Below are 21210 nucleotides of genomic sequence, written 5' to 3'. Positions count from 1 at the left end.
ACAGGCAGGCGACGCTGACCAAGCCCCTGGGTTCTCACGTGGCTCTAAGACTGGGGGGTGGTGCCCCGAGGCCGGGACGCCGCTTGTCACCTACCATCTTGGGAAATGCAGAACTTATTTTTGAGGTGGATGTTCCTGAGGGGGCAGTGGGAAAAGCCCCCCAATGCGGTGCCAGAGGAGACACCGATATTCTCCCCAGGAATCCGGTGTGAACCTCACGCCACCGAGCACGGTGCTCTTCCACTTGCGAGACTAACCGCTGGGGGTCTGTCCCACTGAAGGGGACATGGGCTGGGTGTGAACACGAGACGCTGACTGGATGTCTGGGAAAAACAGCGCCAAGTAACTAAGTGGCCCAGTGTCCCCTCTGGAGGCGGTGTGCAGTCAGCCGGGCGCCTCTGCGGGACAGGCACACTGTAACCATGAGGGTCGGAGGTGCACGAGCCTATGGCTTTGTGGACACAGGAAGGTGGCACGTTCCCTCACTGTCCACTCGAGGGGACCATAAGCAGCACCCCTGGGGAGAGGCACACAGCGGCTGGGAGGGTGCCCCCAAAACGCTGGCAGTCTTGTTCTCCAGGCAGCTTTCTGGGGGTGATTTTCATTTTCTTCAACACATTCATTTCTAACATCTGGTCAATAACTGTGTAATTTTAAAGTATTTGAGTTTCTAAATTAAAAGCTTAACACAGTGAAACAAGCAGCTGACCAGCTAGCATTATGCATTCAAATCTATACACTGATCTGCATCGAGACCCACCAAACTCGCCAGCAGCATGGGACGCGTCCCGGGAACCCGACACCCGTGTCCAGGGGGCATCGGTGCTTCCTAGAGAAACTCAGTGTGGCTGCAAGGCCCGCAGCGCCCCCAGCGACGAGATGAATTGTTTTTCCTCTATTTTACATAAGCCTCGGAGACTGAGCAACTTTCCCTAACACCCAGGGCAGAAAGCCCCTCCTCCGCACGAACTGGGTGCGCCCGCCCTCGACTAGCTTCCAGCTCTGGTCCTCGCGGGTCCCTGGGCAATGGCGTCCCCGTCTAGGTTTCCAGGTGGGTGGTCTCTTCCCCCCTTTCTCTTTTACTGCTCGTGCCGGTCTCTTCACTCTTTTAAAATTTTACTTCATCTGCGCCTCCCACTCAAGTTCTCCGTGCACTGGTGAGAGCCACCGGCCCAGGTTAGGGAGCGTGAGACACGGGGTCTCGCAAAGAGTGAGGGGCGCATCACTCATCTCGCGCCGGAGCAGGACACGACCTTCAGAGAGCGCTGTTGGCACCCCCCACCCCGCCCACGCCGTCTTGCGGGACTCTGAGGGGCAACACTCACGTGCAAACTGGGGTGATAGGTCAGCACGCCGTTGTCACACAGGGTGACGTACTTCTTCTTCCACTCTTTGTTCAGCGATTTGCCGCTTCGCTTCAGCAGCATACCCTGCGAGTTAACAAAGTGCAATTTGTTAAAAGCAGGCACATACGTAACTTCAAGAGTCTTAAACTTTCATCTAAGACTCGCTGTCTTAAATGGGAACAGCATTTCCCATTTAAGCATGTCTTTTGCTCAGCTTGGTGGTTGGGTTCCCCCGCGTCGAATTTTACAGTGTGGACAACGGCAGCCGACCACTGTGGTGCGGGTGGAGAACTCAGCCTTGCAGGCTGAGCAGGAACAGCTGGCACACGAGCCCCCGTGTGTTACATGCCATGTCACACCTTTCCTCTCTCGAGTGCACCTGGCACACCCACAGGCATGTTTTATTTAAAAAAAAAAAAACACACACACACAGAGCTAAATTCCCTTTTCTAGAAACAAGATGTTAATGATATTCTTACCTTGCAATATTTGCAAATGGGAACATTTCATTTTACAGGTTTTCATGCCAGACTTTGAATTTACTAAAAAATAAATTCCATTTTCAAATGCAGTGGTATTTACCAGATGAAATGTGTAGAGTTTACTTAAATCCATTTATAATTTTTTTTTAACTTTTAGAAAGGGGGAAGGGAAGGAGAGAGAAAGAAAGAAACATTAGTGTGTGGTTGCCTCTCATGTGCTACCTACTGGGGACCTGGCCCGTCACCCAGGCCTGTGCCCTGATTGGAAATCAAACTGCGACCCTTTGCTTCACAGCCCTTGCTCAGTCCACTGAGCTACACCAGCCAGGGCAACTTAAATCCATTTTTAATGAAAGCAGATTAAGGGCTTCTTGCAAAGCACTGAAACTTGGATGCTAACATACCACCGAAGCACGATCGCACCAAACTTCCCTAGACGGCTGATGAGAACTCCCTCTGGTTCAAAGCCCCGGTCCCCAGCAGGCCACCGCCCTGTCTGGGCGAAGCAGCACGCTGGCCGGCACCGAGCTCGGCCAGGCCCACGGCCTCGCCTCTGCGCTTCCTCCCTGGCTGGTCTTTTGCACCCCCGGTGAGAGAAGAGACAGGTGCCCACCCCATGTCAGCAAACCTCGAGGCACCCCCCGCCCAACATGCAAGTGATGGAGAAGCTCCAGGAAGGGGGCGGTCGCGGCTGCCAGGAACTGGAGGGGGGCAGACTGGCTGGCAGGTCAGTCCCTTTGGCTCAGACACAAGGGCCACGTGTTCTGTACGGGGCCCTGGATTGTGTGACGGCAGGGAATGCAGGATCCCTGTGCCTGCCACCAGGTTTCCTGATGTTCCCCAGAGAAGGAGAAAAGCGGTGGCTTCTCGCTGGGAGTCACTGGCAACGGGCTGTCATGCACGCCACTCTGGCCAACCCAGACGGAGCGGGGGGGGGTGCAGGCAGGCGGCGTGCCTGCACCCTGTGGCCCAATCACCAGGGGCAGGCACGGGCACTGCAGGTGCTGGGCTCCCCACAGCGGGACCCCCGTGTTCTCACATGGACGGCAGCAGCGCCGACCCGCACTCCCGACAGCTGGTCCGGAGAGCCCGGCCTTAGAGGTCATGCCCTCGGCCCTCTGACCTCAGGGTGTTCCTCTCTGTCCCTGCCTGTGGGGGCCTGTAACCCAGGGGGTGGCCAGCACAACCGGCGGAGCTGGCAGGCCGCACGGCGCCTCTCCACCCGCCGCAGAAAGAGCCCACCCAGAACAGCCTGGTGAGATGGAGCCCCTGGTGCGAGGTGTGCAGTGAGCGGTGGGGGCTTCCGGGGCTGCGAGCCAGGGAGACTCTCGTGACCAGAGGTGCCACTACAGACTCAGGAAGCAGTATCTGTGGAAGGAAACTCATAGCTTCTGCTTCCTGTTTTTTTCTTTTCCAAAAGTAATTGCTTCAAGTAATTCTGAACACTAATTTTTTCAAAACAGTGTTTATACCAAGTGAGAACCATGGAACATTGGAGTCCTAAGGAGATGCCGGGAGTCAGACCACTGCATCGTGACACCCGAGACACACAGTTTCACATGGTCCCTGCCCGAGCGTCTCTGGGTCCGGGGGCCAGCGGCTGGGGACAGCCTGAGCACCGAGAGCAGTACCTCTCCTCAGCGTGTCCTTGCATTTTGGGAGCAAGGAGATGTCCTGCCACATGGACACACGGCCACACCTCCTTCAGGCCCCGGACTCTTCCCAGAGCAAAAGGGCCCAGTTCCCCACCACTGTGCACCTCTCCTCTGAACCCAGGGTCCCCCAAAGTGCCAAGGGGGGGACCTGCTGCCCCCCCCGGGACAAATTTCTACTGATGCAACTAGAACAGCTCCCCACTGTCTCAGACCCAGCCCCCACGCTCCCCTCCTCCCGAACACACACACTTTCCGCTCGAAGTGCTGGGAAGGTGGGGAACCCTAGGAGGAGCTCATCTCATTCGCTGAGGGCCTCGAGGCCCTGGTCCCAGGAGCCGGAAGGTGAGAGGCCGGTGGCTCTCTGCCTGAGACAGACGGCGGGCAGCTCCCCTCGGCCAGCGGGAACGGCCCTCGCAACTCCGAGTCTCTTAGATCCTGTGCAACCCAGGGCGAAACAACACGGCAGAATGTCAGTGTCACTGCGCATCCCCAGCCTGTCCTACATCAGATGCAGCTTTGGAAGTCGAGCAAGTGGACCGCCTGCTCACGCTCGCTTCTCACTGACCGGCTCGCCGCCACAGTGCGGACCTCAGTTATGGGGGCCTGTGTTTAACTCCCGTGGGGCTTGCACATCTGTTTTTTTAAAAAATTATTTTTTCAATTTCAAAACACCGCTGGGCTCACTGTGAGCCAGAGCTGCTCTGACCACCTTAAGCATTAACGCGCTGCAGCTGACAAGGGCCACCACCGGGGCCTGCCCCACCTTGCAGAGGCGGCTGCCGAGGCACAGAGGTCACCGCGAGTCCCCATGGGCACCGTCAGCGGGCCCCAGACACTCCCGGCGCCCGCGGGTCAGGGAATCCCCGCCCCGGGTCACTTTAACTGACAGAATCGGCGTGACACCCATGCACGGAGATGAACCCGCAGCAATCCCGGCAGCCCCGCCCCGCCCCCCGCCCCGGGGAGCTCTGGGCCTGAACTGTGTGCTGCTCTGTGCGTGGTCCTGAACCCCTGGAGTGTGAGGAATCATAAAATGATGCATGATTTCAGGTAGTGAGCTTTCAGCGACAGTAGATGACAAAAACAGAGCTAGTGTCCTGCCAAAGCTAAAAAAAGGAAACATCACACAGCACAGACATGGAACCAGGCAGCTGGCTGAGGTGGGTGGGGACGTCGAGTCAGTGGAGGGGAAGGGACAGCGAGGAAAATGCCACCGACGTTGGAGCCGGGCTGCACTGTGCTCCGGCCGGCCCAACGGCCTCAGGCCTGCTGCCCGCGGGAGGCGCAGCACCTGACGGACACGGCGGAGAAGCCTCGTCCCCAGGGGCCCCTGCTGCCCAGGACAATCCCGGACTTCACACCAGAGCGAACGCTGTGATGAGACTGTGTACCTGGGGATGGGGTGAGGGTGGTCTGCCAGTGGGTGGGCGGGCTGAGGGGCCGGTCTCTGGAGATGACCCTCAGGCACCCAGCTCCCAGAGCGGTGCTGGCCCCCAGTTCCACGTGACCAATGGGACGCAGTCAGACCGCATTGGGCCTGCCCTGGCTGAAGCCCTCAGCCCAGCAGCCCTGTGTCCATGCCCGGGAGCCTCGACAGCCCGCGGGGAGACCAATGGTCCTGCTGCAGAGACTGGGAAGAGAGACCGGAGGCCTGGGGTGCGGGAGCGGCGCCCAATGCGAGCGAGGCAGTGATCCTGGGCAGCAGACCCAAGCTGTCCCCAGGGCACCAGGCCCACTCTCCCGGCTCCGAGAACGCTGAGGAATAATGAAACAGCCGTATTAAACCGCTGTGGCTTGGGCTCATTACCTGCGGAAGGAAGAGAGCAGGGGCACCGATCACCTGTCACCTAGCACCCCCCACCCCAGACCCACGGACGTCTTCTGTTTGCGGAGAAAGAAACATGAGGGTTTTGTGATCTCGCGGCCACTCCTCTGGCCTTCCTCGGAAACGGCAAACGGGGATCTAACAGCCACCCCTATCGTACTGGTGGGCCAGAGAGTCTGTGGCTTTAAGGGTCTACAACCCAAACACCAGATGCGAGGCAGGCGCCTCTTGCTCCTTTGCTCAGGGAACCCCTTCTGCGGTGGCGTGAAGAGCGGGGCCGTCTTTGGCTGCGGTCTCCGTGTTAGTGATGTGCAGTCCTTGCCCAGTCCCAGGAGGTCACCGAAAGCCAAGAGCAATGTGATGTGAAGTGCACAAGCTTTAAATAACTTACAAAGTTAACGTAATGAATGTAAGTGCAGCCTGAAATCCATCACTCAGGGCTCGCCACAGCCCCAAGCTGTGATAAAACACCACTCATAAATTTATATTAAACCTCTGCTCGATAGCAATTATTTACCAACAAAGATTTACTGACTGCGCTGGGGACCGGGGGTCTTTACCCTGCAGATCAGTCTTTGTTTCGCATGTGAGGGACTGGCTAGCATCGCCGTCCCAGACAGCATGACACGGGGGTGTGGGGGACATGGAGTGGCCAGGGTTCCGCATGGCGAAGGAGCCGTGGTGGCTGCGGGCTGGCCACGTAACAGAGTGAGGTGCACGGAGCCCCCTCTGGAGCTGGCGTTTCTCATCGGCTGTAGCAGCCACCAGGGGCCGCGCTGGCCCAAGCACTTGCCCGGGAGCCAAGGATTTAGCGGGGATACAAATTGGATTGTCCCGCTGCCCTGGAGGGCGTCGACAGCTGCTTAATTACCAAAAGTTTCAGAGACAAGAATTTTTCCACGGTTCAAAATAGCCACACCAGATCAGAAATATTTATGGCTTCTCCATCTAAAAAAAAAAAAAAAAAGAAAACCTGACGTTTGATTCCCTCTTTGCCTCTGTAACGAACGCCTGTTCATGGCTGCCCTGCGTCTCAGGATTCACGATCTTCACACTTTTGCGCGGGTTCTCGTGACAGCAGGTAAAGGGGAGATGAGTTTCTGAAAGGCCGCAGAGAAAAGCTGGCCTCTGTGGGACCCAGTGTTTGGACACCCGTCACTCAACTTCCACATTTGCATTTGCTTTTACTTTGATCAAGATTTTTTGGGGGTCATGTATTCAACTTGTGGCTTACTTATGCTTAATTGACTTAAAAAAAAAAAACTTAAAAAAAAAAAACCGACCAGTTGCCTCGTGAGACCTCAAATACTTGCTCTCTGGCCCTTCAGGACGACCGCTGGCCCAGCCAGGGGATCCGAAACTACGCAGAAGCAGTCAGCTGCCACCGACCTAACTTACAATCGGCAAATGCTATTCATTCTCGCTGAAATTCCCCTCCTGTATCGTCTCCCCGCAACTCCCCGCACCCGGGTGAACACCCCCCCTCAGTCCTCAGCTGTGGGTCACCGCTGAGTTACACCCTGCCCCCCTAATTCCAGTGTTGGCGTCCTCACTCCCGGTAGTTCAGGATGTGGTTGTACGTGAAGATGTGCCTTTAAAGAGGTCACTGTGGTTAGAGGTGGCCCTGGGTGCAGGGTGACGGGTGTCCTTAGAAGAGGAGATAAGGGCACAGACACGGAGGAAGGTGGCATCCACAATCCCCAAAAGAAACCAAACCTGCTGACACCTTGGCTTTGGACACGCAGCCTTCTGACCAGGGCCCTGAGCAGGTCGTAACTGCTGCGGCCCCACGGGACCCCCTCAGCGTCCCCGAGGCACCCAGCACAGGAGGGGGGGGCGATGCCTGGCCTCCCCGCACCTGTGCCACGGGCCCCTGCGTCACACGTGCGTCTGCAGCTGTCACTTCCCCACTCACCCAAGTCCTTGCGTCTCATCCCTGCTGGACGTCCTTCCCTCGGGTACCTGCTGGGCAACTCAAGCCCAGCACAGCCCAGCACAGCCCAGCCAGCCTCGGCTGGTGCTGCCCCGGAACGGGGGCTCTGGGGCCCAGTCTCCCGGCCGGCTCTGGCTCTCGGGCCCTGCGTACCAGGCCCCGGCACAGGGTTAGTCCTGAGAGGACTGTCCCAACGTACAGACTGCTCTAGTTCTCAGATGGCCCCCAAGTCGAGCATCTCCAAACACCAAAGCAATCCCCTGACACCCCGAAAACTAAGGAATAAAAATTTAAAAAAAAGTGGGAGAGAGTATCATTCTGCCATTCAATTAAAGTGCCCGAGGCAAACCTAGACGGCAGCCGTAACTGGAAAGCCAGTGTGACAAGAATGAGACCACGGAACCACCGTGGTCACAGCGGCTCGGGAGCAACCAGTGGATGAAGGCCGAGCCTCCCCGCCCAGCGCTGTCGGGGACCAGACGGCGTCCAGGGACCGAGCTTCGCGGTGGGAAGAGGACCCCTGCCGCTTCACGGACGACCCGGCCGACCGCAGGAGGCAAGCGAGGCCGCCCAGACCCGTGCCGCTGAGCCCAGACGTGATGCCACAGGTGCTCACTCCGACTGGCCCTCCGTCCCCCAAAGGGAACTTACTGCTCTTTCAACAAGATGGTCCCGGGCAACGTCACTGGGTTTTGCACAGGAGAAGATGGAAGGAGCGGGGTCTCTCGTGAGGGTGGGACGGGGTTGTCCAAAACGTCCGCTTAGCTTTCTCCACCAAGTGGAAGACCCGCGTTTCATGTTCGCCAACAGCTCATGTTCACCAGTTGGTCTGGGTGTCCTGAGTGTGTTGGCCACCTCCCGCGGGGCAGAACGTTGACGGTTCTCCATTAATGTCTTGAACTGATCGCTGTCAACTTCAGTTGGTCTCCCCGACCCTGGTGCATCGTCCAGCGAGAAATCTCCAGCACGAAACTTCACAAACCACTCCCGACATGTTCCTCCAGTTACAACACCTTCTCCACGCCCTGCACCAATCTCTGCATTTGTTTCATTTTTATGTTTCTTGAAGTATAAAGCATAATATGCTCAAAATGTCCTTTATCATCTTCCATCCTCAATATTAAAATGGCTATTTTTTAAATGCACACAGGTGTGACAGCTGTCACAACACACACTACCAAAATTGTTTCAAGTGAAGTTAAAGACAACTAAGTGCTCCGGAGCCGTCACACAAAACCACCCAATGGACTTCCTGGCCAACCCAACGAACGGGAACTGAAAGCATCGCACTTAGAAGGGAGAGGGCATCACCTGTACCGCACCTACTTGCACGTTCTCGGGCGCTCCGAGGCTGAGCGACCGAGCTCCTGGCACCCATGGCTGTCACGACGGCATCCGGCTCACCACAGGCCCTGGCCCAGGCTCGGGCTGGTGCCAGGACCGCGGGGCAGCCCTGCCAGGCCCTGCGGGTCTGGTACCGGGACAGCACGTGGTGGCTGCCCCGGAGGAAATCCCCTCCAGAGGAAGGAGACAGAGGGACGTAGGCGGGTATGTTCCACTGATGCCCACTGAGCACCTACTGCGTGGGGCCCGGCGGCCCTGCCCTCCTGTGGGGAGAACCCGGTATCCACAGCGTATAGGAAGATGGGTCCCAAATACGAAGCGCAGTCAGGCAGGGAAGGGGTTCTAATTTGAGAGAGGGGGTCGAGCTGCACCCCTCCCAAAGCCACCTGGGAAAGCCCTGGCCCCCAGTGCCCTGGACTCCCTGCGTGCCAGAGAGTCACCCCAACCAGCCGCCCTCCCCCGACCCTCCCCCTGTGAGTTCACACACGGTGCTTGCATGTGCAGGTCTGCCAACGGTCCCTGGGCCCACGTGACCAGAGCACGTGGCTCTGCCACCAAGGCGCTGTTTTAATTTTCTGTCTAGTTTAAAGGGATCCCATGGGGCCAGGGAGCCTCCTTAACTCTTAAAAAAAAAAACCCCACAATGGTAATACCTGCTCCGCAGCCCCCTCCAGAGGCCCCCCAAACCACCAGCAGAGGCTCCTCTCCCAGCATGCTCCGCTCCCAGGGGGCGGGGGAGGGGCGAGGGCCCAGAGCCGATTCTGGGTCTCTAACCAGCTCCCCAGTGACCCCTCCCCTCGCTGGTTAGTCATATTTCTGTCACTCTGCCGGCTGTAGGGTACAAAGGGTTACCCTGTAATTGAGCTGTCAGCGTCTCCAGCGATCCCATAAAGCCCCGATTATGCTCGGCGGGGTTAGTGACACACTGGTTATCGCCGGTGCCCTATTTGCGGAACCCAAACCTGCACCACACACAGGTCAGCTGACCCAGGCGACCTCCCTGTCATTAGCCGCGTCTCTTCCTACCTCACCGCTGAGAAAATCACACGGCCCCGGCTTCAAAGCGCCGGCCGGGACTGGATTCGACCAGGAGCTAATCACCCACAAATCCAGCTCAAATGGCAATAATTGGCTAAACTGTTCCCCTCTCCAGAGCGCAGCAGTAATTTGGGATAATAAAGAAAAGAATTATTCAGCTAACTGCCCTGAAATGTATGCTTTGTGACCGGCACACTTCACATTGTAATAATGATGGACACAGAATTCGGTTTAATACCATGTCAGCCGAATAACAAGCCCAAGAACAATGGTGGGGAAGGGAGGGAGCCTGTTGGGTTTGCTCCCCGCATCTGTAAGAAAGCACCGCGGTGACGCCGACTGACGCTGGGGACCGTCGCGTGTCCCCTTTCGGTCCGCCCGGGATTAGTGAGACCCAACCAGAAGCAAACGTGTTCTCAACACAGGCAGGGAAAAAAGCGACGGAACCCATCCCTGCCAGGATCCTGAAACGGTGACCCCCACCGGCCCGAAAACAGCCTCCCCCATTCAGAGGACAGGAGAAAGATGGAGACCACGGAGAAACTGCCTGGACTGACAGCTCGCCTGCTGGAGGCCTCTTCCGGTCAGCAGACTGCAGCAGCGGGGACGACAGTCTCTGGGGACCCGGCCTCCCACCCCTCCACCGCGGAGGCCAGGTGGCGAACACACCTGGCCTGCTCACTCCCTGGTCTGGAACTGGAGCTGCTGCAGCCTGACAGATTCCTGCTTTAGTGAAAGAGAATTAAACTGAATCCAACGCCTGCCCGGGAAGCCAGAACACCCAGGCACCCGCGAGTCCCGGAGGGAGGGAGGCCGGAGAGGGACGGGCCAGGCCCCCTCCTGTGATGGCGGACACATCGCAGAGTACGAGCACGCCGGGCCAGGACAGTGACTCGTGGTCACGTTGAAATAAAACCACACAGTCGAAATTCTACAACTGCTTCTTATTCAAGCAAGTGACCCCGAGACCTAGCCATCACCACAGAGACCACGCATGCTCACTCAAGTGTGTGTGAGCAGCCCCAGGCCAGGTGGCTCGGTGGGTTGCCCCATGCACCAGAAGGTTGCGGGTTCAATCCCCGGTGAGGGCACAAACCTAAGTTGCAGGCCCGAAGGCTAGTTGAGGAGCACATAGGAGGCAATTGATGTTTCTTTCTCTGCCCAAAACCAATAAACGTGCTCTCAGGTGAGGATTTAAAGAATAAAAATGTGTGTGAGCAGAGTGCTTGTGCCCAGGAGGTGGACCATGCAGGGTCGAGGGAACGCACTGGGCCAGCTACGGAGCAGGTCTGTACACCCACCGGGGCCACTAGGGGCTTTCTGCGTGGGAGCTTTGCCTTTTGTCCCCTCAGTGACACTTTCAAACACATTCTCCCCGAGACGCACTCTGCCCTTGCTCCCTCCTGCCTCTCGGTGACTCCCGGCCCCTGCCCGATGCCTGGGTGCCGCCACCGTGCAGACCCCCTCCCATGCGCCTTCCCCTGGAGACTCAGCCCTGCTGCAGCCAGCACACACACGGGGGCTCCTCCGGCACCAAGTCCACACAACGGCTGCAGCTATCGCCCTCCCGACCCCGACCCCGTGCCTTGGAGCCCTGGGGACCTGCCCCGGCCTCCACCCCTTCCAGCGGGGTCTCCTCATCGGCTTCGCTGCTCCTTGACCAGATCTGCTCTGTGCACTGGGGTCGCCACGAGCCCCATGTGACAACTGAGGGCACGCACTGAATTTAGGAGGCTTTAGTGGAGGAAAAAAGATTTCTTATATTGAGGATATGCTGAAATAACTAAACCATGGACATACTGGTTATACAAAACATTACTGAAATTAATTTCATTTTACAAGTGTATTATTTTTACTCTTTCTATTGTGGCCACCAAAGGAAAGCTATCCTTTGCACTCCCGTCTATAACATTTGACGTCTGGACCACATCAGATCCTGTCTGGCCCCTCAGCCTCTGTGCCCACGGCTTACCAACGGTCAGCACCCTTCTCGTCTTACCGTGTCTCCCGAAACCGGGCAGCAAGTAACCCACGTCCACAACGGGCCACTGCGTGGACACGTGACTGTGGTTGTGGCCACAGCCAGAAACGCAGACGGCCTCACTGACATTAAATGGTGGCGCTGGCACTATGAGCAGGGAGACGAAGCCGCAACCTCACACCCACGCCGTCCTCGGGGCTCCGAGCTCATCGTCACCAAGGGCAGATGCCCCCGCACAACACGACCAGAGAGCTATGGGCTGCATGTCCGTGGAGAGCCATCCTCAGGGGCCGGTGGTCTGCACAGGTTCTGAGTGGGGGGTGATCCTTGGGGAACAGGGGCTGCGCCCGGGCCAGGCCAGGGACTCTCCCCCGATCCACCTCCAGGACTGACGTGAAGGCGTGGGCTCAGGTGGAGGGGCTGGCAATGGAAACCTGCACTCCAGTCCCCACTGGGGACATCCAGGGAGGGGACAGTCCCCCGCTGTCCTCAGGGTGAAGAGAGGAAAAAGGTTTGCACAAACAGCTATGGTTCCATTCTAGGCCAAGATGCCACGGGGGCGACACTGCTTGCCGGGGGGCCCTGCACCGCCGCTGCAGCCTCTGCACAGACAGGCACCCGCACAGGACATCTCAGGTGTGCAGAGGTGACATCCCTCTGACAACAGGGACAGCGACTGTCACCGGGAACTGATCAGAAACTGAGAACTAAGAAAACGGGCAGGGAGAAGAGAATTATAAAAACAAAGCAGGTTTAGTTGGGGTGGCATTCCAGAGCTGTGTGTGGGGTGCCACCCCCAGCGCCCTGGAGAAGTGCGCCCCTAGGTGGCGGGGCCCATCCGGCTCCCTTCCTCCCCCACTGTCCTTTCTTGGCTGCGTTTCATCTGAGACATCGGGAGATTTCCTCCGAAGACTCCACTGTCTCCTTGTAGCTTCGCTGGGGGAACAGCAGGCTGCCGGACACCGGGAGTGTGTGAACACACGTGCTTCTCAACACAGACGTGCGTACAGAGGTCAGTGGGCCACCCCTGGGGTCACTCCCTTGGGGAGCAGGGGCCTGGGCACACAGGCCACTGGAGTCCGTCTGCAGACAACCACCACCTCATCTGTCTGAACTTGTCCGGGACCGAAGAAGGGGGCGCTGGCGTCGCCACCCGCCCCCCGACTCACAGGCAGGGGCGACCGGGGAACGTACATAGCACACGCGGGTGACAGGTGACAGAGGAGGCAGCGCAGCTTGGACGTGCCCCCGTCTACCTATATCCTCTGGGAATGGCCCTCTGCTCCAAGTCAGCGGCTGTGACAGGGACAGGTCTCCCTCAGCGAGAAACAGATTTCTTAATTGGTACCTACGGCACCTTCCTAATATAAAAAATCTCCCCAAAGTTCTCAGCGACAGAAAAGCACCATGATACGCACACACACGACAGGCCAAACCTCGTTTCACTCCAAGGTATTCGAAATCTAAGACAGAAAAGAGCACGGAGATGCATTTAGAAAACCCTCTGATTCATCACATTAAAAAAATGGCTCCGTCGGCCTCATTCTCGAAGTTGATTGTTAATCAGGACAATTTAATGATGGAACACGGCAAATATTGTGTCAGCAAGTTAAAAATGGCCTCGCCGTTTCGATGTAAGAATCACTCAGTACATACGATGTATAAAGCACTGTATTTCATGCCCCATTTACTGTAACATATTAGTGGGTCCGGTCGTCAAGTAACCATTGTCTCCTTGCAGGGCTGAGACATGGGTGGGGGGGCGAGTGGGGGGTGAACAGCCCTCCGAGGTTCGCAGGGCTGGCGCCGGGGCACGGGCTGGGTGCCCTTCGTCCCACCCACCTGCCAACGACATGAGAGGAGACCTGACTTTGGGTGGTGAACACACATGCCACACAGATGACATATCGTGGAACTGCACACTTGAAACCTGTATCATCTTTTTTTTTTTTAATGTTATTTTCAGAGAGAGGGAAAAGGAGGGAGAAAGGGAGAGAAGCAGCCATTGGTGGCCTCTCACGTGCCCCCAACCAGGGACCCGGCCCGCACCCCAGGTGTGTGACCTGACCTTCGGTTCACAGGCTGACCCTCAGTACATGGGGTCACACCAGCCAGGGAGGAACCTATGTGATCTTACTGACCAAGGTCACTCCAGTAAATGTCATGAAAAAAACCTGCATATTTACATTTGAGCAAATAATACGCTCTTGGCGAATACTTATCTTCTCAAATGCAAGTAACTGAGGAGCTATCTGACAGGTTTCTCCTCAATAAACCGTTTGCGATTACTCACCGAGACGGGCCAGCAGGGCCGTCTTGCAATTTATCCGATCGATTCTCCTCACTACTGAAATGTCAGAAACGTTTTTTAAGAAAAAACAGACTGCAACCACCACCACCTCTCTGCAGAGAGATTTGAGATCTTTAATTAGGAAATGTTTTAAAAAATCCAACACTGAGAATAAGGCAGACGAGGATATTCACGTGTTGGGTTCTCTTATTTACCACCACGCTAGTCACTACTTGTATCTCCCTCCGAGGGGAGGGGAGAAGGTGGGGGGTGCAGTGTGGATTGTAAGCCCGTGTGATTAGAAAAAGCTAACTCTCATATAATGATTCCATAAATCACGGCCTTGAAGTAAAAGCAACCGCAGCTCATGGCTTCAAGTCCATTGAGAAAGGGTCATGAAATGCAGAAGACACTTCGTAAGGACTTCCAGCAGAGCTCAGAACTGTATTTCCCTTTTTGTCTTGACTGCCAGGGTGCTCAAAGTTTAGTTGTATCTGTGAGTGAAGGCTTTCTGGTAGAATGCCTTTTCCTTTGTGGCTGGGCACCTAACTTTTTATTGTTTTAACGAGTATCTGGGTTTTTTTCAGTATAAGACATAACTCGAAAGACAATTGAGAGGAAGGTCAGCCGCTAAACGTCACGTTACTCAGGGCACGAGAAAGCAATTAAGGAACAGGTTCGGGAGGGAAAGGCTCCGTGGGCTTGGTGATTGCAGCCCAGTTCCATCTGCAGAGGCAGCCGAGGCGGCCACACACTCTCAGCTCGCTGGGGGGCACGCACACGCCAGACCTGAGCTAACCTTGAATCTGAGCTGACTGTTCACTTCTTGCTGCCCAAAGCCACCACTCTCCAGGCCTGAGGCATTTCAGGCTTTTGAACTGCTTAGGCGCAAAGCTCCATGTTTTTCCTTCAAAGGGTGAAATTTGTTCTACAGGTAAAAGTAATGCCTTTGGGGAAAATTACTCTAAGGCATTCCAGACCAGTGCAAGTTCCAGCATCACAGTTACTACTGTATCAAGGCGCAGGCAGGAACCTTGTCTATTTCGTGGAAGGAGGAAATACAAGTAGAAACGGGAAGCAAGAACTTTAAAAAAAAAAAAAAAAAAAAAAAAAAAACCTGCCCAGAAAAAAATAAACTAAAAGGTATTTTTTTGACCTGTGGTGCCATTTTAAAAGAGGAGGGAACGAAGAGGCTTAGGGATTTTAGGATGTGGCCTCGCAAAGAATAATTCTCCGGTCTTGGCAAAATGATGCCTCCCGTTTAACTTCACCGAAAACTTCTCATGGGTGGAGAGGGAGTTAATAAAAGAAACAATGTGTATAAGAAAATGCAAGGTGCCCAGAGCACGGCTAATGGAGTTTGAGGCTGGCTTTAATTTTAATGAAGAAAGTCGCCACTAGCAACAAAGCTGTCAGCAGCCGCCGAGCACCATTAATAAAGACGGAGGCCACATTAGAACCCCACGTCCATACAAAAGGCTCCCCCGCTTCACGCTGTGCTAAATTGGCTGCCCAATTTTTCTTAAGTGTCCATTCTATTTAGAAGACAATTTATTAATTTTTGCCATTCATTGTCAGTTGACAGGCCATCATTTTGGAGCCCGAATTTTAGATGAAAACTAATTGAAAAGACTGGCAGTATTTATGAGGGGTATTATTTGTCAATTACAGCGGCAGATACTCCTTGCTGCCACCAACTTTGATGCCCGTGCGTGCTGGGTGTGAGGGCTGCCGCGGCTGGCATTAAAATATGAGCGGGTCTCCCCTGGCTCATGAGCTCATCAATTTCGCGAGCACGGAGGGCAGCCACCTTGCACGTCGTGTGGCCCTTTCCCGGGAGATGGATACGTGGCAGCGTCTGACTAAGGCGAGGCACACGTCAGGTCACCAAGACCTGCCATTGTGCACACAGAGCAGCATTCCCTGTGCGGTCACTCCCGTCCGCTACTTTGTATCATCTCTGTGTAGGAGTCACAGTAACTACTTAAGAGGTCTTCCTTCACTTCATGCAGTTTTAAACCCCCCCCAAATTATCAGATTTTAAACAAGTTCAATTAATGTATACATTCTGCCCATCAATTTGCCAACTTGAAGTCTCAATGTTTCTATTTAAAAAAAAGTCTCATCTTTTATAAGGAAAAATGCTGTTAATTGATACCGACGTCCCACAAACTCTGCTGCTGGAAGTTTGATGGGTAGATTCCTCTAGAAGTGCTATGAGCATATGCTCCAGCACTGTCTTCTCATTTTTTAACCACTGCTACCGAAACCCCGGGTAAAACCTGCGGCAGCGTGAGCAGAGACCGGCTCGCCGACTGCGGGAGGCCTCAGTGAGTCACCATGCTGCATGCCCGAGCCTCAGTTTCCCTCCTGTGGCAATACTGACGATGGAATCTGTTGAAATGGCTATGTAGCAGTCTGCATTATATTCAACTTGAATTATACAAGGTTAAATTAAAAGCTTTCACAATTAAGATGAGCACTCCCCCCAAATGACAACACTAAATTCAATGCTGCAGGTCACGGCGTCTGTCGACTACCCTGTCCTCTGCCAGAACGAGGAGGAGATTCCCTGAGACCCCCCCAGGCCACAGCACCGAGCAGCGCCGCCCACCGGATGCAGCCACACGGCGGAACGCATGGCCTAGGCCACCAGGTATGATTGGGGATGGTCGTTCCCAGACTTCTGGGTTCTTCAGCACGTTCAACTGTCTTTGTACCGATCGGTCCCCGAATGACTCCTGGGCTGAGTTTTTGGAAGCCAGTGACAGACACACACAGGACATGCGAGTCCTTAGCCCGAGCTGACCGATACCCCGAGGTGCTTCCGTGTCACTCACATGTGCAGACGCAGGCAGTGTGTAGGCGTGCGGCATGTAACACTGTCATGTTTTTGCATGCACCCCCGTCTATAGCTTGTTTCCGCAGTGAAAGCTGCAACAAGGGTGACGGCTCGGAGCGACCCAGGAGGGTTGGGACAGGAGGGAGGGGACATGTCTGGGCTCCTCCAGCAGGTGCTCAGGGAAGACCTGGGCGTGGAGGAAGCACAGCGCATGGCGGGGGCCCGGCCCGGAGACGTGAGTCAAGAGGTGCCCCCGGTGCCACTGTCTGGGGTCACCCCATCTGCTCCGGGGGCCAGTGGGCCTCTCCCTTGCCAACATTGGGCGAGGCATACTTTCTCATCCACAGAACCCAGTGACTCTGGGTGAGCCGCTGGGGCCAGAACGGACCCGAGCGAATGGTCCACAGCCCGGAGCGAATGGTCCACAGCCCGTGAGGCAGCGCGAGGATACAACGTAACCTTTTCTGGGTTCTGCTGACACACGCCTAACCCCTGGGGATGCGGCCGCCACATGCAGACCCCGGGCGACCACCACAGGGCCAACAGGCCCGGGTTTCCCAGACCAGGACCCCGCCCTCCCCCCACCAGCGCCCGTCTCCAGGTTGGCCTGTGGCCTCTGACTAGAGGGCCGGCCCAGGGGATGGGAGCTAGGGCCCAAGTGGGTGTGTCTTCCCAACGCCTCACCCTGAGTCCAGGGCGTGGAGTCTGGAGGAGAGAAGACCAACAGTCTGTCCCTGTCTAACCCTGGGATCACTCCTCTCGTGATTCAGCGAAGCCCAACTCTTAGAGCTTTAAAGTTTATCCGAGGTAAAAATGAGCTCAGCATTCAAACTGAAGAATTGTAAATCTGTGACTGACTTAACAATAACATGTACAAAATAATGATGACATGCAAGTAGAGGGCAAAGAGAACTGAGAATTTTGAGAGACATCTGCTTTTTAAAAAACCACGTGAATGACTGAAGTGCCTGTCATTCTATCAACTCCCTGATACACACAGGCAACCACTTCCGCTGCCTGTCGCCTGGCTGGCCCCACCCCGCCTGTGCAGCGGCACCCACGGCAGCAACACCAGCACCCGCGGTGGCAGCGCCGAGCTCCTCCTGCCCGTGGGCCCGCGACACCGGTGTGCAGAACATCACAGACAGACGCCCGCATCCCCGCTGCCTTCAAACCCTCCCCGCGCCTCTTCTCCTTCACAGGTGGAGGCGAGTGTCCGTGACTCGGCCTTGTTTAACAGCGCGGGCGCCGAGACTGCAGAAGCTGCAGACAGTGAAACGCCCGCCATGAGGGCCGCGCCACGGAGGAGGGCCGACCAGCCGTCCCAGGCTGCAGCCCTGGGCACCGGCCAAACTTTCCGGCTCCAAAAATAAAGACGACGAAAGACCTAGTTTCTCATCATCGTCTCCACTGACAGCCATTTAAAAAACAATGGAAAGAGAGTGAAGCAGAAGGAAAACCAGCCCTTTGAGACGCCACCATGAGACCCTCCACCCGGTCAGCACCATGACCTGTGGCTTCACAGAGGGCTCGAGCCGACCATGGCCAGGCCAGGCAGCAGGGGGTGCAGAGCCCCCATGCCCTCAGGAGCCCAGGCTGGGGCTCACTCCCAGGGGCCCCTCTGTGGCCACACCCCCAACCAAACCAGCTGCTGCAGGGGACGTACAGGATCCTTCGGGCCCGTCCCTGTGAGGAAGGGCAGACAGACCAGCCGGCTGGGAAGTGAAACCTCCTGGACCGCCGGACACCACGTAGGGAGCGGGCCTCACGGGCCACGGAAGGGGACGAGCCTCGGAGGACGCACCGTCGCTGCTCCGTGCCGCTGGTCTGCCGACGGGGCCGTGGCATGGGGTTCGCTCGGACACAGGGGAGGGGCATGGTTCCCGTGCGACAGCCTCAACCTGCTGACCCTGAACCAGGGACAGCCCGAAACGTCTCCGCCCTTGATGAGGCCCAGCTGCGCTGTCCTGGCTTTGCCGGAGGTGACCCCAAGGCTTCCGGAAGACATGGGAAGGCCGGCTGGGTGGGTGTTTCCTCGTTGTATGTGAGGTGAGAATTCCACACCTGGGTGGTCAGCCACTACCTTCTGCGAAGAGAGCCCAGAACGGGCCCATTCACCGTATTTGCCTCATTAAGAAATCGGAGCGAGCGGGCACAGCTCTGGGGCAGCGTCCAGCGTTCCGCAACAGGGGCTGGGGGAGTGCGCGTCCCCACATTGTGGGAACCTCGCCCAACAACCTCGTTTCCCAAACCAGTTCCGAGAGCAGCCTGCACTTGTCCTTAACAAAACGCCAGACAGACGGACACCCATCAGCTCTCCCGTTGTGACCGGTCAGTCTGTGGGTGTCTCACCTCGCCCCCCATGAAACACAGCTCGTTTGCTCTACAAATCTCAGCACCTGTAAACACACCACGCTCTACACCCCATATGAGCCTGGATGATATACTCAAGTCTGATTCAATTTTCATTAACATCCAAAATCACCCCTCAGTCATGTCTCCTGGTGAAACATTCTGGCTTTGGGGTCCCCAAATAACTATCCAGGGTCTCAAAAACTGACACCCGGTCCTGCTAATAGAGAACCTGACTGTCGCCTCAACTGTCCACCACGGGCAGCTGCGCAGGCACAGAGGCAGGCCCGTCCTGTCGCTGCCACCCCCCCCACCCCGGGGACCTGCCCAGGGGCCACCGGGAGAGACCACCCGAATCACGGCAAGCTGACAGTAGGAGCCCAGAGTTCTTTTCATTCCATACCAAAAGCAGCACCAAAGTCACACCCTTGTTCCTTCAAAAATTCCTCGCTTAACCTGGCCAAATCTCAAGAGTGCAGGGAGTTTCCCCTGCGTTGCCTGTGAGAGGCAGGGAAGGCAGGTCCCTTTGCACGGTGTCTGGCTCTGATGCCATGTTTTCACCGCAGCTCATCCCCAAACACTCAAGGCTCCAAAACACGGGATTATTTTTCAAAGCTCCTCAGAGAGAGAGTGTAAGCTCTCACTGATTCCCTCCCTTTGTGGAGTGAATTGCTCGGCCATAGAAACCAAGGGCTCTTTTGTGAGCGGCCCGACTTTCCGGGGGAGCCCTCTGTGCCCCTCCCCTGCCTCCTGTAACCTCTTTGTTCCGAAGTGTCAAAGATCAGAGCCGCGGTGAAGTGGGCACAAACGGCAGCGGCCTGCAAGCTATCGGCCGATCTGAGTCCAGTTCTGCGTCCACTCCCACCGCTAATTCATCACGGCCGGACAGCCGGGCTGACGCGCGCCTCCCAGCACAATGCGGGCGCGGCTGACCACTTCTCGGCGCTGGCCGGCCGGGGCGGGCTGGCGGCCGGCCCGGCACCCGAGATAAGTGCTGGCAGGCAGCGCAAGGACAGAGAAGGGCAGGCCCTGGGGAGAGAAAGGAGATAAAAGGAGATTCCTCACCCGGCTTTATCTGATGAGGGTTATGGCTAATTAATTATAAACTCAATTACCTAACCCTTACTTCAGCAGTCTCTATTCATTAAGAGATAAAACTTGACTGACAGCTAACTTTCCCGGGCGGGCGGACACCCCATCACACCGGCTTCCATTTGGAGACGCGAACACCCACTTTCCTAGAAGGGTCTCCAAAGGCACCGCACCTGTCAGGCGCCTGTCAAGGCTGCCAGGGACGCCTCCCCCTCCAGCCCGGGCTCCTCCATTGTGCCAGGAGGCCCTGCCCCCACGCGAGGGGCCCTGGCATTGCAAAGGGACCCCGGCCACCAGACCACCGACGTGTACAGGCCCCCGACCCCCAGCTCTGTCGCTGCCGTGTGCTAAGCAGACCTGTCCGTCCGGGCGCAGAGACGGGGGCAGGGCGGCAGCAGTCTCTCCACTGCCCAGGCCTGTCTCTGCCACCAGGGGACGGGGAGAGACCAACTCACAGGCACTTCTGATTTTTAAGTAAATCTCCGCCCCGCCCCCACTCCCACCCCGAAATTCTGCTCAGGCCCAGCCCCCTTTCCCAGTCCCCGACACCCTGCCTGGGAGTCGGCCGCGGCTCGCAGGCCCCGCTCATCAATAGGCTCTGTTCAGCGAAGGTTGTTAATCTCTCTCACCCTCTCCGCTTTGCCCACTTTAATGTATTTTCATGTCTATAAGTTCTTTTAATAAGCTGGGAGGGTCTGGGAGAGAAATACTTCAGGTTTCTTACTGCTCGTCGCCAAAACCACCTCTGGCTACTGCAGACGAGGCGCCAGCCACAGGCTCCAGCTCCTCCTCTTCCACCAGAGGCCCGTGCTCCTGACACAGCGGCGGTCTCCATGAAGAGGGAGTGGGGGGCGCCCACACCCCTCCTTCCTCTGGGGGACTTCCAGGGGCCTCGCAGGCGGTCCCGGCACCGTGCTCAGGGCCGCCCGGCCCCGGCTCCCTGGCCCCAGGTGCAGGGCAGCGCCAGAAGGAGCCGGCACACCTCGCTTTAAAACCCTACGAAACAGTGGAGCGCCCCCAGGGTGCCCCT

At 56.6% G+C, this 21210-nt stretch overlaps 1 protein-coding gene across 9 annotated transcripts in view; it reads right to left on the bottom strand.

Moving 5' to 3' along the window:
- The window catches only part of AGAP1 (ArfGAP with GTPase domain, ankyrin repeat and PH domain 1), a 390584-nt gene that overhangs the window by 153581 nt on the left and 215793 nt on the right, over window positions 1–21210 (bottom strand). For all 9 annotated transcript variants that reach the window (XM_053655304.1, XM_037161449.2, XM_037161448.2 and 6 more), the window contains one exon: window positions 1326–1430. In XM_053655304.1, the coding sequence (XP_053511279.1) occupies window positions 1326–1430 (105 nt within the window). The remainder of the gene's footprint in view (window positions 1–1325; window positions 1431–21210) is intronic.

This window comes from Artibeus jamaicensis, unplaced genomic scaffold (genome assembly GCF_021234435.1).
Source record: "Artibeus jamaicensis isolate MK-2021 breed Jamaican fruit bat unplaced genomic scaffold, CSHL_Jam_final contig_944, whole genome shotgun sequence".
NCBI classification, from domain to species: Eukaryota; Metazoa; Chordata; class Mammalia; order Chiroptera; family Phyllostomidae; genus Artibeus; species Artibeus jamaicensis.
Note: the sequence above shows the minus strand (reverse complement) of the source record. Positions and strands in the feature narration are given on the sequence as shown.